At 39.8% G+C, this 16,729-nt stretch overlaps 1 protein-coding gene across 1 annotated transcript; it reads right to left on the minus strand.

Moving 5' to 3' along the window:
- Positions 1-213: 213 nt before the first annotated feature.
- Positions 214-4,970, minus strand: LOC111654765 (amphoterin-induced protein 2-like). The gene is made up of 2 exons (XM_023405897.2): positions 4,744-4,970; positions 214-3,600 (listed from the first exon to the last, which is right to left on the minus strand). The coding sequence occupies exon 2, from the start codon at positions 3,502-3,504 to the stop codon at positions 1,990-1,992; it is 1,515 nt and encodes a 504-aa protein (XP_023261665.1). The 5' UTR covers positions 3,505-3,600; positions 4,744-4,970; the 3' UTR covers positions 214-1,989.
- Between the last annotated feature and the right edge of the window lie 11,759 nt (positions 4,971-16,729).

Raw genomic sequence — 16,729 nt, forward strand, 5'->3', positions numbered from 1 at the left:
GAAGAGGTTATTTGTTGTCCTTAAATCCACTGATGTAACACTACTTTTCATTTTTCACCCAAAAAGTCTCCTTTCATTTCAGGTCAAAGTAAATGCCTAAAAAGATTTGACCGGAGAGAGGAGCAAAACATGAAGGAAATAGGAACTATAGAAGTTGAACATGAGCATTACTGTGATATTCACTTGTGATAATAAAGGAACACACTCATCCTCTGAAACTGAAAGACTTTATTTCATACCTACAAGTATCATCAGTCATTGTAGTGTTAGTTTCACTGCCTCTACTTAAAATGTACCCTTTGTCTAACAGAACAGAAGAAATATAAAAAGTTGATATTCAGATAGTGGTATCATAGACATGTAAAGCAAAGGAAATGATAACAAGTCTCTTGGCACCTAGGAAATGATTCCGCACACCTTTAAAATCAGACAGAGGACACAGGAATGTAGGTCACGGTGGGCTTGGGGCGAGCTGGCAAATCTCCCTCTGATTTCTATGACACTGATCTGGGCTGACAGGGGGCTTCATAGCCTAGCCCAAACTCCTCTCCTGTCTGAACCGCTAAGGTTGACCGCTAAGTCAATTCTTCCATGGATCTGCTGTTTGTAAAGCTGGGGGTTGGGGTGACAAGGTAGAGGGTGAGCAGGGAAGTCCAATTTTAACAGGAAGAACAGGGATCAGGTTGATGAGTGTCAAGCTTGCGGAAGAGTCTCTCTAAACCAGCTCTAGGTGGGTTTTTGATATGTTGGTCAAATTATGTAAGTTATACATATAGTATATAACTGTTGCCAAAAGGATACCTCATACCTTTGATTTTTTTCATTTTTATATTTTAGATATAAGTTGTGTTGTTCACACAAATTGTTTTTAAAAAATTGCCTTGAAAATAACTTTTTTTGCCTCCATCCCAATACAATGGAGGTGAATGGAATTTTGTATGTGGTCTCACAACACTGCAAAAACAAAAACAATTCAACAGCGGCATGTTGTCCCAGTTGTTTCTGTGGGTTCCTTGGGACCTAAAGACAAGAGTTAATATTTGCATTGCTTTCCACCTCTGGAGAGTAAAGGAATGAAGTGTGATGCTGAACTCGTTCAATGTTTCTTCTAGACTGGTAACTAAACAGCTGTTAATGTTAACGTTGGCTATGTAGCAATAGCAAAACTTACAAATAGTTCCTTTTAATTGTATTGGGGTGGAGACAGAAATCTAAGAGACAGATCTTAAAACCTGAGAAAATTAAGCTGAATCTATTTCATTAGCTAGATACCACTATAGGGAAGTGAGTGAACCACCCTCATAAGAGAATTTCACCAAATTTGAGTTCATAAAATGCATTTTTATCTTACTAAACACACTAAACACAACATAGGCTACTACTGTACACGTCTCACTGTGTATTGTTTGTATGCATTTTCTAAAAGAACTTTCACAGGATTATATTTGCTCATCATAATTTGAGGATAATGTGGGGTAGATACAGTTTGATCTGAAAAACATCAAAATGCAGATGATTTAATAGGTATGACTGCCGTGTTTTGATAATGATATGCATCACAGTAGGAGACAGATGGTTGAAAACAACAAGGGACTCCTTGATGGCTGTATTCACAATTCAACTACTGTATATTAACCATGAATGCCTCCAGCAGCTTATCAAAGCAGGTGTGAATATTCCTCTCGGCCCAATTTAAAAAGCCACCCACATTTATATCATCTTTGTGATCTTTGCGGGAGCAATTTCCCCACGGTACCTGCGAAATTTCCATAATATAAAAAACAGATACCACTTACAGTAGAGACATAATTGAAATTCTGCCTACAACAACCCAAACCCTACAGTGAATAAGTACTTCACAGGAATCAGAAACAGTACACGACTTCACATCAAATGGATTTTTTCATTTCATATTGAAGACAGTGAAAAAAAAAAACACTTGGGTTCAGACTGAAAGGATAGAGGAGAGTGTTAAAGCTAATTTTCTTGCTATGCCATGTGAGCAGGGTCTGTGAGGGTCTGTCCCACTGTCCTACTTCCATTCTTGAGAATTCCCTCAGTGGTAACATGACCCAAGTTCATTGCTGGTGTTTTTGGGCTGCCAATATCAGAGTCCTCTGCCTGAGGCTCTAAGAAAGCCACCCTCTTTCCATTTGACCGCCGTTGTCCTGAGTCCACTTCTCTGGGGTCTGAACAGAGGATAATGGCTCGTCCTCCGCACCCTCTCGATCCAGCCCGGCTTTCTCTGCAGCGACAGGGGGTGAGGTAGAGGTAAAGCAGCACCAATACGATGCTGACCACACAGGAGGCAAGGGTGGTGAACGCAGTGTTGAAATGCTCTGCACCATTGCGATGCGCCAAGCCACTGGCAGAGACAGTGCTCAAGTTTCCGACCACCACATTGACCTCCACAGTCTCGTAATGTTCATAGATTCGCCGGCGGGCTGCCACGCAACCATATGTACCTGAATCCTCCAGAAATGTTCCTCGGATTTCAAGGGTGCCATTGGGGAGAACTATTAAGTGGGCGCTGGGATCATTGGTTGATGAATTGACTACAGTCCTTGGGGTAACCCAGAACACCACCTGCCCCTCCTGGGTTGAAGAAGCCAACCCTGGGCATGGCACTCTCAACCTTTTACCAGGCTCTTCTTGGTAAGTCTGTGCCTCAGTGGGAATATCTGACACTCCCTGCTGGCTACATAAAGCCCCTGGTCCTGAATTACCCTTACATGGGTATTCATCTCTGAATTCCACCAGGGGGCGATACTGTTTCCACATCCAGTACTCAAGCAAGGCGAGTAAAGCACAGTCACAGACCAAAGGGTTTTCCTGTAAATAAATTCCCCCATGGCGGGTGACAGACAGCAGACTCTGGACAGACACCTTAGAGAGCTTGTTGTAGGACAGATCGAGAAAGGTCAGGTTACGAGGCCCTCCAGGTTCCCAGTAAATCCCGAGGGGAAAAGTCGTCAGTCTGTTCCCAGAGAGGTAGAGCTTCTGCAGGCTGTGAAGATCACTGAAGGCTTCTGGGTTGATATGGACAATCTGGTTGTCAAACAGCAGTAGTTCTTTCAGTTCCTTCAACCCAGTGAAGATGGACAAGTTCAGCACTGTCAGTTGGTTGGATGAGAGGTCCAAGTGGAGGATATGTGGTGTGAGAATGAAAGCATTCACCTCAATTTGGCTTATGGAGTTTCGACTTAGGACCAATGTGGTGAGTCGGTCAAATGGTTGGAGAATCCAATCCGTTGGCAGGGCAGAGAGGGCATTGTGGCTCAGGTCCAACCGTGTGGCATAGTTTGGGAGATCAAAGGGCAGTGCCGACAGATTGCGGCCACTGCAGGAAACGATATCACTGGCACAAAGGCAGTAAGATGGGCAAGCCGCCACAGAGGGAAGGAAGCCAAGACACAGGAGGAGCAGCAAGGCTGCCGCAGCAGGGTCGCAGTGGCTGCCCCCGACATTCGTCACACCTAAACGCTGTGATGCAATGGGACGCATCCTGGTTTTCCCTCAAGGTGGGATCTCAGGTCACTGTTTCACTGGGTGTACACATGTCAGGTTTACAAGCCTCTGATAATGGACGGCTTTTATGATCTGAAGAAAGGAAACAAGGAAGATACAGAGAATGTGGAAATGAATCTCCTTATGTCTTATACTGCTTGTACAATTGATTATAGTAGTAAATACTGTTGACACTTAACACAATCTACAACATTCTTAACAATCACACAACTATTGTACATAAGCACATTATTATAAGCAAAAAAAGGCAGTAAGATAAACCGTAAGAACAAACTAACAGCATGGGTAAAAATACAATACAGAGAAAGGCATTACATGCATGTAACTAAAAATAAATAATAATCCACATTTAAATACAACAGCAATAGCTGCTGATATCATTTGCACATGACAACTGTTAGTAACTGCCTGAACAAGTGTAACTTAATCCATACATGTTAGTAATCCATACTTCTCCCCCATTTCCAACCAACACAATACAGTCTGCTTCTTGCTACAGCACCAACTATTTTCAAAGATTTTCATTCAGTTTTATCCCCTTACCATATACTAAACTCTGTTTAATTGCTACTATCTATCTATCTATCTATCTATCTATCTATCTATCTATCTATCTATCTATCTATCTATCTATCTATCTATCTATCTACCAGCAGCTGTTCCCCCTGCAAAGCTTTTCTCATAATCATTTCAAAAGTGATTTGTAGCCAAGCAGAAAAAACTGCAACTTTGGTAATCAAGAAACATGTGAGTCATTTGTTCAAGCAAAAATGCTGATTATTATGTGGTTGCAGCTTCTTTAATGTGAGGATTGACTTTTTTCTCCAAGTTTTATCTCACTGTAAAATGAATGTGGTACTGTAGGTTACAAAACAAGGCTTTTGAAGAGGTCCCTGGGCTTTCAATAAATTTCGATGGGCATTTTTCACTACATTCCGACTGTTTGTTGCCCAAATAAGAAAATAATTATCAGATGAATCGATACTGAAAGGAATTGTTAGTTTCAGTCCTTATAAAGTTTATACAAGTGATAACAAAGAGATAAAAGTCATAGACTGAGTATAAAGGAAACTGACTGTGTGTGAAAAGAGCAACTATTTGACGTTATTGGCCTATTATTAACCAATACTGATATTTACCTCTTATATCCCCGTGCAAAAGCCAGAATCCAAAACAAAACAAACAGAACAAACATGAACTCAGCCGACGGCTCACCTCACACCCTCACCGCTGCCCGTTCACACCCTCAGCTCCTCTGTCCTCTCGTCCAGACGCGCTCTCCGGACGCGACGCGGGATCACGTCCCGTATGTGAATCCTAAAAATCCTACAGGCAACTTCGTCCATTTGGGAGTGAAGTACGTCGCAGATAATCCGCTGAGAGTGTGAGGGGGGGACAGTGGAGCCGCTGGCTGAACTGCTCACCTGCAGGTTCGGGTTGCATGTCGCTGTGGGAGGGGTCGTCCTGAGAGTAAATACACGGACCTCAACAGAAGGAGCCAATACGCCAGTAACATGAAGGTGGATGCTGCCAGAAGGGGGGGGGGGGGGGGGGGGGGTTAGAAGAAGGAGGAGAGGAGGCAGCATCAGCACCACATACTCTGATAATATAAAGTAGATTTTTATGATTCCACCAATGGATTTTTATTCTTTAGAAATGAGTCTTGAGTCCTCTACTCAGTGAATATATATAAAGCAGGCTCTATTGTATATTTGCAATTCAAAATTCTTACATATAACTTGTGTCAGTGTAAAAATGTTTATTAAACCACAGCTGTCTGGCAGGGGGTCAAACAAAGGCTCTTTTACCTTTATTAATCTGTTACAACATTGATCTGACACATAGCTGTAATACATATGTACAGTAAGTGAACAGTATAGTCTATATTGGAAAAAAAACTGCACCTTCAAATTGCTTGTCAGGCAGCAGATTAAAGCTGCACTAATCAATATTTTTTAAGTCAACAATGGATCAAATGATTGCATGTAATGTGAAAGCGGTCACCATAGTGACAAAGCTTCAGAGAATTATCAATGAACTGTGCAGTTTACCTGAGTTATATGGAGCATTTTAGCGTCTTTTATCCCATCGTTTTGATTTTTTTGAGTCACAACTTTACTGCTTTGGTTCACACTCACTTCTTGCTCAACATGGAGTGGCGAATAAAGTTAGTGAATAGCTGGTGAACATAGGGGAGCATTTAGCAGCCATAAAGATATTTCAGATATTTCCCTCAAGAGTTGGTGGAACCCAAAAACAGCTAAAAGGAGCGTGAATATCAGAATTGCTTTTGTCATGGGCGGAAACATGAATCCAAATGAATGCGAATCTGCTTTAAGTAGGTAACAGTTTGCTAACACATCGTTGATAACGCGATGATAATTTGTCAGTGTTGTGTCTGTGCTAAAAAATGAAAATGTTGATGGCAGGTCGTGTTGAGGCGAGGATATTTGGCAAAATAATCTATGTGACTAGTTTCAGATATTTATGAGCAGAGCTTTAATAATTAGAAAAAAAAGTTAGAACTTCAGCTAGTTCTTCATACGGAGAAACTCTTTTGAATTTATTCCAAAACTTGACATGGAACAGTCGTTTACAACTCTTTCTTTTGTTAGTTAATCCCCTCCTTCACCTGACGTGTAAATGAGGCACTGATACTTTTTGTTGCGTGACTCCAGTGACTTTACACATGGTGATCAGTTTGTCACGAGGAGTATCACTGAGCCTGACGAAGTCATTTTGGTTATTTTTGACATATATGGACTGGGACGTCTCTGCTTCTGCTGCTTCCATTTTGACCGCTCTGTTTTTGATCTGTCTCTTGGAAGTCCTCCAACTTCATGAAAGTGCAATACTAAGCCAGTTGCTTCTAAACATTGTATTATCTTCTTTTATAAATATTATATCAGTCTTTTATTCTTTCTTTTTTTTTTTTTTTTTTACACTAGTGAGTTCTAAGCCGTTAAGCCTCAGTGGCATAACAATCTTTACTGCATTATGTTACAAACTGCTGCCCATCAATCACCTGACACACAGACATAGACGTCCGCACCAAGAAATCCTTCCACAAATATTGATTTGAACCCTCAAACCCCTTCGAATGGTCCTGTAAGTCTCACAGTCTGAAGGAAACCGACTGCATCTCTGTGTGCCCTTGAGTCCATATTAATTTGAAAGGTTTAGACGTTGCTCTCGCAAACTGAAGGCCCATAACCCCCTGCAGCGACCGCCAGCCCCTCGCCATTGTGCTGTTAATGGTGGCTTTGCAAGGACGATTTGGTTCATTAGAGATAACATCATTGTAATTAAACATCTGTAACCTTGAAGACGTCTTTTTCATGTTCTCTAAAGGAGCCAAAGCTTCGTTGCTGCTGGGTTGCACTGTGCCGCCAAAGGTTTATACGAGGCTAAATCATGTGCCGGGAAAAATGTACTGAGTTGTGGAAATCAGTAAACAAACACTGATGCAGCTTACAAAAACTCCCTTTCCCCACCTTTTTTTTTTTTCACAGAGGAGAAGCCTTTTAGGATTTGCCTGTTGAGGCAGAATATTTCTGATGGCATTAAGCTGTGCAAAAGGTTTACATAATCCCCATTATCCGTGTAGTGTTTGAATACAAAATTTACTCTGCTGCCTTATTTATACATTTTATGTTTTCACATTTGGTGTTAAGTGTTCCCCATTACAATGACATGAAATTTTATATCTCAAATGCTTCTGTCTGTGCCTCAGAAGCTGTGTGTGTGTTTGTGTGTGTGTGTGTGTGTGTGCGTGTTTGCGTGTGTGTGTGTGTGTGTTTGCAACTAGCAGATGGTGTCTTTCAAGCTACCTGAAAGTAGTCTCCCACCTAATCAGTTTGTCAAGGTTGTAAGCGCTGAGCTCCATCAGCTGATTTTTTCTTTTTCTTTCTTGTTCAGTCGTGTATCTCCTCTCACACACACACACATACACACACACACACACACACACACACACACAGGCAGTTCTATACCTGGCAAATGAAGAAAAGAAAAAGAAAAATCAATTGAATTCTCATTTCTGAAGATGAGTCAGTTCCATTAGCTGAAAGAGAAAGAGATGAGCTGAGAATGAGGCCTGTTGTCTTATAATCCAGATTTCAGTCTAATCACAATGCACTCGTAATTATGAGCTTTCCACCAGGGACACTGTGACAGACAAATCGCTGTATGTTTCCATGGTGCCGACCATCAAAGGGGAAGGTCTCCAGGGATTTTGCCAGAGTGTCCATCCTCTCTTCGGTATCACGCTGTCACATCATTAATATGAAAGGCACGGATGGACCGACATTTTTCTGCTTTCTTCTTAATTTCAATAACTCACTATATTAATTACAGTAATGACCAGTGCAATGATATTATATCCACCTTGCTGGAATCAGATGGCTCAGCTCTCAGTGCTGCAACTCAGCATCCACTGGCTCTGCTGGTCTTACCTGGCAGTTAAATGCACATAATCATCTGCTGCATCCATTTTTGCATTCCAGTAATACAGTAAAATAGTCCCTGATTACATTAGAACGAACGCCAGTGCTGTCCGAGGAGAACGGTTGAAGAGCAAAGGCCTGGATTCTGTCCATCCACTAACTCACACCGTTTATTAGCATCCCAACATCCCAGTGTGCAGCGAGCAGAAGTCACAGAGAGATCCTGAACTGCAGGTTCACTGTTTCAGATGTTTTGGAAGTGACAGGGAGGCGTAAAAGAAGGATTTGCTTTTCCCCTCGGGTAGTTTTAACTTTTCAAAAAACAAGTGTTTTTTCAGTTGAACGGAATAGTTGACATCTCATCTTACTTCTTAGCGAATAAAAACTTGTCCTTAAATGTCAAACAATTTCTTTAGTTTTAAAAATAGACGCCGTATATTTTTCTCAAATATGTTTTAAGAGACGCAGTATTTCGCATTTTAAGACGAAACACAAACACTTACATCCTTTTACATGAAATAGGGTAAAAATGAGGGAGTATTGAGGTCAGGTTAAACACTCCAAAGATGCATCAGCCTTACAGAGTTGTAGCAATGATGGTACAATTCAAGGACGGAGGTTTGGTCTCAACATTGGAAAGGACATAACTCAACTTAACATATAATCTGTACTAACATTTGAATAAAAGACTATACACAGTAACAGATCAAAGATTCAAAGAAAGTACATTTTAGGAAATGAGGTGTTAACAGAGACGAGAGAAAAAAAAAACAAAACAATATTTTTGCATCCAACATCAACATGTTTATATTCAGTAGTCCTACCAGTGTTGCAGTTCCCTTTTCTCCTTGATTTCCCATTTAAAGCTTGTTCCACCTTGACCTGCTACATCAGTAAAATCCTGCTAATCCAGTGATGCATCAGTATTAACAATCTAATACGGAAAGGCTGGTGACGTTAGCTACCTTACAGGTTTTCGATTTAAATCAATGTGGCTATTTGCTAGTTAGTTTACCGCCTATATCTGTGTGGTGAAAAAGCTCCTGATGTCTCGTTTTTGGAGGCAAGATATCTGCAAAGTACAAAACATGTTGGTGAGGGCAACATTAAGTTCTGTGTGCTGTGCAGTTCAGGCAATAGAGGACAGAGAGTCATCCGAAATACTAGTAATAATACAGCATCGATACCATCGTCAGCGCACTGATCCACTCCCTCCTCCATGTCTGACAGTAAGTGCCATATTCATTTAATACATGATGTGAGCCTCCAGATAGTCGCCGCCTTTTCAGCCAATCAAATGCTAGCATGCCTAAATCAGTCGTCCTGGAGACGAAGCCTCTGCCTCTGGAATTATCTAATGACTTCACTCAAAACTTAGTGCGAACTAGTTCCTTCAAATATTGGTAGGAACAATTTCTGTCCTTGCAAAATATGGGTAGGGACATGTCCCTACTGTCTATATGCAAACATACTCACTCGATACAATTACTGTATGTGCTGCAATTTCATTTTACGGACTTGTCAATACATATAATATTTGAGGATATGTAAAAATTGCATTTAAAGTTGCTGCGGGTAAAATAAAGAAGAAGAAAAAAAGCTCAAATTTTGGCACTAATGTTCTCCCACTGTGACACAACTACTGAGTGCGCATCTCAACTGTCCATTTGCAGCTCTTGAATTTGAAGGACTGAGTGTCTAAACCTGAACTGTGGTTTCAGAGCACCAGGTGAGAATGAATAAACCCACTGATGGAGAGGGAAATCCATCCATTCATCGTCTGAGTGCAAACACTTAGAGGATTTTAACATCAAACCATTAAGCAAGTAATCTTGTTTTATTTGACAACGTGTCCCTTTGAAAGCTGACACTGAATTACAGCAACTGTACCAGCTGTTTTCTAAACCTTAGAGGAACATAATTTATGTCAAACTTTCAACAAGTATTAGCTGAACGTTTTCCTTTGTGTTTGCTCTTAAGATTTAAAAACACAATCTTGGTCCTGTCCAACTGGAAGATGAAAAGAAGCACTATAGGGAGATGTGCTGCTTTATCGAAGGAGGTGACTCATATCTCTGTCTGCACATCGCTTCATCTTATCCTTCTCCATCCAGCTGCTGCTGTGTGTGCTGCTGTTAATGATGACCCTTCAAACACTGCAGTGGAGGTTGTGACAGAGCCATGGAGCCGCAAGAGTGGTTTTAATGGAAGGACCTGCCATACTTGATTGAGTACAGATATGCCATAATTACCATAAGGGCGTACAAGCCCGTACTCTATATTAGCGCAGATAGGGTGTGTGTGCAGGGAGTGTAAGAGAGATATTACGTTTCATGGTACGCATGCGGGTAAAACTCCGAACCACATTTGATCGTGTCCCAGTCGACCTACACGCCTCTGTCTCTCTCTCTCACCACTTTGTAATGCAGCTTTTCTGTGACGCATTTGTAGTCACAAAGCGCGATCCACAATTTTCTCCAAGCTCCTCCGGATCCAAAGAAGATATTTTACACCTGCTTTCATCAGCTCAGTGGTTCAAACATGTGACTTGACATTTCCGTGTGAAGTTGGTGGAGTGCCTCTTAATAGTCCGGCAATATTCTTTATTATTTTTATTGTCAGAAAAACCAATGTAAAGACCAAAATTCTGTGGTAAGGTAGTCCAGTTCACCGGGATTCAAGTAAGGCCTTTTCTTATTGTTAGCAACCGATGGTACGGCTCTGGAGGTGGAGCGGGTCATCCATTAATCAAAGGGTCAGTGGTTTGGCCGGTCCACATTTCGAAGTGTCCTTGCCCACCATATAGCATCAGTGTGTGTGTGTGTATAGTAGAGAAGCGCAATACGTGTAGGAAGAAAGTGCTTATGTGAATGGGTGATTGCGGCTTCCATTGTAAAGTGCTTTTAGTGGTCGATAAGAAAATCTATTTACTTGTAGTGGCTTCCATGAGGCTTAGTGGTAAATACACAACAAAACCATTTTACACATTCTACGTGTGTCATGACTCTTGATCTTTATTTTATTCCTCTCAGCTTCACTATTAAAAACACATCACTAAGCCACACTGTTTCCCCTGGGAGACGTATTCCTTCATTACTGCTGCAAACACCCACTCTTTTATTAATTGTGTATTAATCCGCAGCTGAAAAAAGTCCCCCACATATGTACTTTCTACGTCTGTTAGAGTAACATTTCTTTGCTTCTCCAGTAAGAAGCAGACAGGTTTTGGCTCTGAGGCTACGTCCACACCGAAAATTGAGACTTTTGGAAAAGCTGCTGGCCCCGTTTGACACAAGAACTAGACACTGAACTTGTAGTCTTTGCTAGCAGCTGTTGTTCAGTTAAATTCTGCATTTTGACATTACACCTGTCTTTGCTGTTCCTTGTTCCTAGTATTTTTTTGCAACCAATCAACTGCAGAGAAGACAATCTGCTTCCTGTTTACACCGGCTCGCACATGCCCAGTGTACGTGATTGCTCAGGTATGTGTGTGTTTTCAGGTGTGATAGTTTGGACGGAGATCCTTTCTGATACGGAGCTAAAACAGCCGTCTGGACGGAGATGGCTTTTATATGAAAAGGCTGTTTTATGGCATTTTAACCCTTATTTCTTGGTTGGTAGCGTTCCCCAGACGCTCTGCACTGTGGGTGACGAGCCGCCTACAATTTTCTTTAACAGTCTTCTATAACCACCACCAAACTTTATTCTGCGATCTTAGCAGGACGTGTGCATCCAATACTGTCACATTCACACAAGGGGCTGTAAAAAAAAACAAAAAAACAACTTAATTAATAATAAAGTGCTGCAACTGATAATGACATTATATAATAAACTCAATTAATTAATATTAATTAATGATATAATAAACTCACTAAATTGCACCATGTAATATACAACACAAATTAATATGGTAAACTTATAATTAAAATAATCCAAATTAAGGTTACACGTACATATACAAGCTGCTCATGTCTCACTCAGATGTCGGCAAAGCAATCACACATTATCTACTGTCCATTTTTATCAACAGTCTTTTTTAAAACACTTACAATATGTACACCACCATGGATGATGTAATACCCCTTGCATATTTCCACTCTTCCACTCCAGCTGCTTATCGCTGACAGGCCCTTTATGTTATGTCTGTGTGCATACACCAAACACTCCACCGATGTTAAGACCTCCACACATTTCAGAAGCTGCCTAACACCTGCTCTTTGTGAGTGAGTGTAAGATAATGTGTGAGTTTTAAAAAATGCATGTAGCACCTTGCAGGAACCTTGTGACATTAAAAACTACTTTGTTGTGTTTGAGTGTCCAAGCTCACTGCACTTAATAAAGAGTAACATCAATTTCCCTGCAGCTCTGAGTGTTTTCTTTTTCATTAGGTAATAATATGATTTCGTAAATCTAAGGTTAAAAATACTGTACTGTACACTCATCAAGACCGTGCAGAGGCATGGCAACCGCTAGCATCTTGGCTTACATGTGACCTTTGACCCTTTCTGGGTTAAAGGGGATGCATCATTTTAACGTAACCTAAAACCAGTGTGTTAGATATGCAACCCAACACCCTAACCCAACAGTCTTATTTACTGTATGAGCCTGTGTTGACAGCAGCGACAGAAACGCGCCACATGAGATTTGAACGTCGATATCAACATATTCTGAGTGAGCTAGATTTCATATTCATTACATAAATACATAACAACAGATCACAGGTATTGATGACATGTTGAGAGGCTCAAACTCTCAGATGGAAGACCTGGAGGTGTTAGCTGCTAAAAATACCAGCCGGCACCTCTGAGCAATGGTGATAATTATCAGTCATTAACATTTCCAGGTCAAAACATACAGTGTCAGTCACATGCTACTATGACATGCACATATTGTATGACTTGCACTATGTTGGTTTATGTTTTGTAAAAGACATTTTATTGTTTTATTTTATTACCATGAACCCTGCCAGTGTCCAACTTTAAAAACCAGGGGCGAGAAGTGATGCATTGTGGTAGCTCTTTCTTAGGAAAAGCCTTCACAAAAAAGGAGAAGAGGGTAGATTATAATAAACACTGAGACAGTGACAGAACAGACAAAAGAAAAGAGAAACCCATATGTAAATTTAATATATACACATATTTACTGAATGTGAAATATATGTATATAAATTATGATATTATGTAAAAAAAAAAAAAAAGATATATGTGTAGCCCATACATATACCATATGGTCGCAACATGTTATACTATATAAGTTAAAAAATTATAATTAATAAATTATAATCCTTTTTAATATTTGTACAAATAAAAATGTTACTATGGTTATTTCATATATGTTATAAACTTATATCATCATATATAGAGAGGATGTATATATATGATAATGATATATCCCCTTACGGCTGACATATCTGGCAACATAACTTTTGATATAGGAACGTACAGTATATGTCATATAAATTACATTTCTGTGTGGAAAAGAACAGAAACCCATACACAAATGTAATATATGCGCATATACTGAATTTCAATGTATGAAATACATGTACATTAGATAAAAACATATTTGTAAAAATTATATATGAAACCTATTAGAAGTTAGAATCATTTCATATATTTACATTTATGTCTGTATATATATACGTATATATAAAATACAAATTTAACTATGAGTAATTCATATATGTTATAAACTTGTATCTTCATATATCCAGAGAATGTATATTCTATATATAATAATGACATACTGTATATGGCAACATCACTCTTTATATGAGGACACATATATTACATTTCTGTAAAGAAAAGAAAAGACGGCTGACAGCACTGGCTGCACTGTCACTGACAGCTGATGTCTGAGATGTAGGCTATGTACATATGGATAGGAGTTCGTACACATGTTCCACGTGGCTTAATTTTCACGTTGATTCAGTGATTTACTGAGACTATATGAAAACGCCACATCACCAGAGTGTGGGAGTGAAAATAACCAAACATTCCTCCGACCTTCTGGGTTAATGAAGGGGGAAAAGCAGCTGGAGAACATGAAGACTTGTCTCTCCATCAGTGCTGCTCATTTCTTTGGATAAAACAATCCCGTCCTTCCGGCTGCTGTTTTGTCTGTTAATACATTTGGCAGATTTAGGTCTGTGTGATGGCAGATAACAGCGACAGCTTCTTCTCTTTTTGCTGTGTGCAGTATTTCCCAGGGAATAACGTACAGCTCTGATCCTCCGGTCCGGCTCCAATTAAAGCCAAAAAAAAAAAAAAAATCCTATTCTATCTCAAGCCCCCTCTCTTATTCAAATCACTTCTTTGCCTCAGCAGCTAAAACAAAAAATCCAGGAGCTGAAAAACAGCTTTGTTTTCTACAATGACAGTACATTTGGCTTCATGCAGTGAGATTGGGAGAGAGGTTTTAAATGCTTTTCTGCATATTTCTAGAAGTAAAACGTCAATTAATTACAGTGAAACTATTAAAAGCATCAACAGAAAAGCTTTAAAGGCTGTGAAATACTGTGGATTACTTAATTCATCACTGATCAAATGTGCAATTAAGTTTTCTTCCCCCTTTTTTCCCTTAGAAGTTAAACCTCTTAAGACACAACCCGTGGGACAAGCCTCAGTGTCTGCACCACACTCTGTTACTATAGTGGAGAAACAGCACTCTCTGGTGGACACACGAGGTCTTTCTGCTCAGTCAACACTCATTTCATATGACTACATACTGGGCAGACATACTGTATATATAATAATTATATTTGCATATTATTTCCTTGCTGAATTATCATCAGCGAATTACAGACACAGTTTGACAGTTTTCTCTCATTTCCTCTCTTTCCTTTGCAGAGAGTTAAATGAGAAGATTGATATCACTATCATTTTTGACCTTAAGATAACGAAGCTAGAGATAGGAGCTGATTAGATTAGCCTAGCATGACAACTTGAAAGAGGTGGAAACAGCTAGCCTGGTGTCAGTCTTCTCATCTCTCACTTAACTACGATAGCTGAGCAGTGAAGATAAAAGGACAGACATTTTGTTCTTCTATTTTGCTCCTTTTCTGTGTAATAGAGCAGTGAAAAGTCTAAGCATCCTTTAGCACAGACTGCTAAAACAAATGCTAACGATGACAAACAGAGCGCAGGGCACAATAACACGAGAGTCAAAGGTGTAACATACAGTCTACTAGTGTATGTGTTATTGCAAGGCCGTTCTGGTGGATGTACTGAAATCTGTCTAAGCTTGAATTCTCAGAAATCCTGTAACATGCAACATCCTGCTTCATGTTTGCCAACCCTGACTGGTTCCCTAAAAATTAGTTGGTTTTTCTGGCAGTGGGTCTTTGCCCTTATTGGGGTTTGTTTATTACCTCAACGTCAGCATCAGAATGTTGACACACGTGTGCTGGCAGAGTGTGTAAGAAATGACTGGCTCGAAGACAGAGGCCGGAAATATTTATCTGACACAATGGAGGCTGAGTACAATGGTATGTTGTAGAGGTGGAACAGGTCCCACCTTAAACCTGATGTTTATCAAAACACAGTACTGTTATTTTTCAGATGAGCTTGTCATCATGAAGGACCATAATGAGAATAAGTCCAGGACTGCAGTGGAGAAATCTTTTTTGCTCAAGTGAAATGACCTGGAAGTGTCAGCCATGATAAGAGCTGATCCAGTTCTCTAAATGATAAGGAAAGGAGCTTCAACGCTTCCTATCTTATCTCCTTTAGCATAGGAAACACTGGACATTGTAGTTTCCCCTCGGCAGACCGATGTAAATGTAGGAACAACACAGCACCTGCTTTATATTTGTGACACAATCCAAAACTTCTGAAAATCCTTGTCTGATTAACTGAAGCCCAAATCCATAAAAATAGATTTCTTCTGAATATAATTTATTCTGACCTCTTGATCAGTTCCTTATTCGTCGACCTTCTCTGTGTATATTCCTTTCCTGTTATCTTGTTTCAACATTTCAATCCTGTTTGCTTTGTTTTGCGATTTGTAAAGGAATATATAGTATATAGTATATATCATCCATATGTTATAAATAAAGTTGTTGTTTTTTTTTAAATCTTAGTGTAAGTGCAGTCAGATTCTCCTCGCACCGTGACTGTCTTTTCCTAAGTCCTTGTTAAGCCTCCTTCACATCATTCCTTGACCTCATGATGTTTTCCATGGAGGTCAAGGAGAAGTGGTTAGGAAAGGAGATTATTTTGACCTTTTGACCGCAGCCCTGGACTTTATTGGACATTTTGTTCATGTGTGGGATTTGATGTCTCCTTTCTTCTATAATGTCAAATACACTTATCTGAGAAGTCATAGTTATCAGTTATCTGTTACAGCTATAATGATTTAGCTACTGTTGCTAAAGAGTTCATGCAGTGATGCTACAGCAGTACAGCTGGAGAATGTAGTTTTACACAGAGCTGGACAAAGTGCACAACTTCATTACTTGAGTCACAGTATAAATCCTCCTGCTCAAATATGACTCCAGTAAAAGAATACATTTACAGAATCTGATGACTCTGAAACATCCTACTGACTGACTGACTGACAGACTGACTGACTGACTGACTGACTGACTGACTGTAGAACCTGTAGAATAAAAGCTTGTAGAATATGATACAAAGACTGCAGACATGGTCATAAAAAGACAAGAGAATTAACAAAAGAAGCCTTTTATTAGCCTTATTTTCAGATTTTTGTTTTTAGGCAGTGATGAAGTTTAGTCGTGGTAAACACAACAAACATTT

This window comes from Seriola lalandi, unplaced genomic scaffold (assembly GCF_002814215.2).
Source record: "Seriola lalandi dorsalis isolate HSWRI2012SDOR001 ecotype SW California unplaced genomic scaffold, Sedor1 jcf7180002054289, whole genome shotgun sequence".
Lineage (NCBI taxonomy): Eukaryota > Metazoa > Chordata > Actinopteri > Carangiformes > Carangidae > Seriola > Seriola lalandi.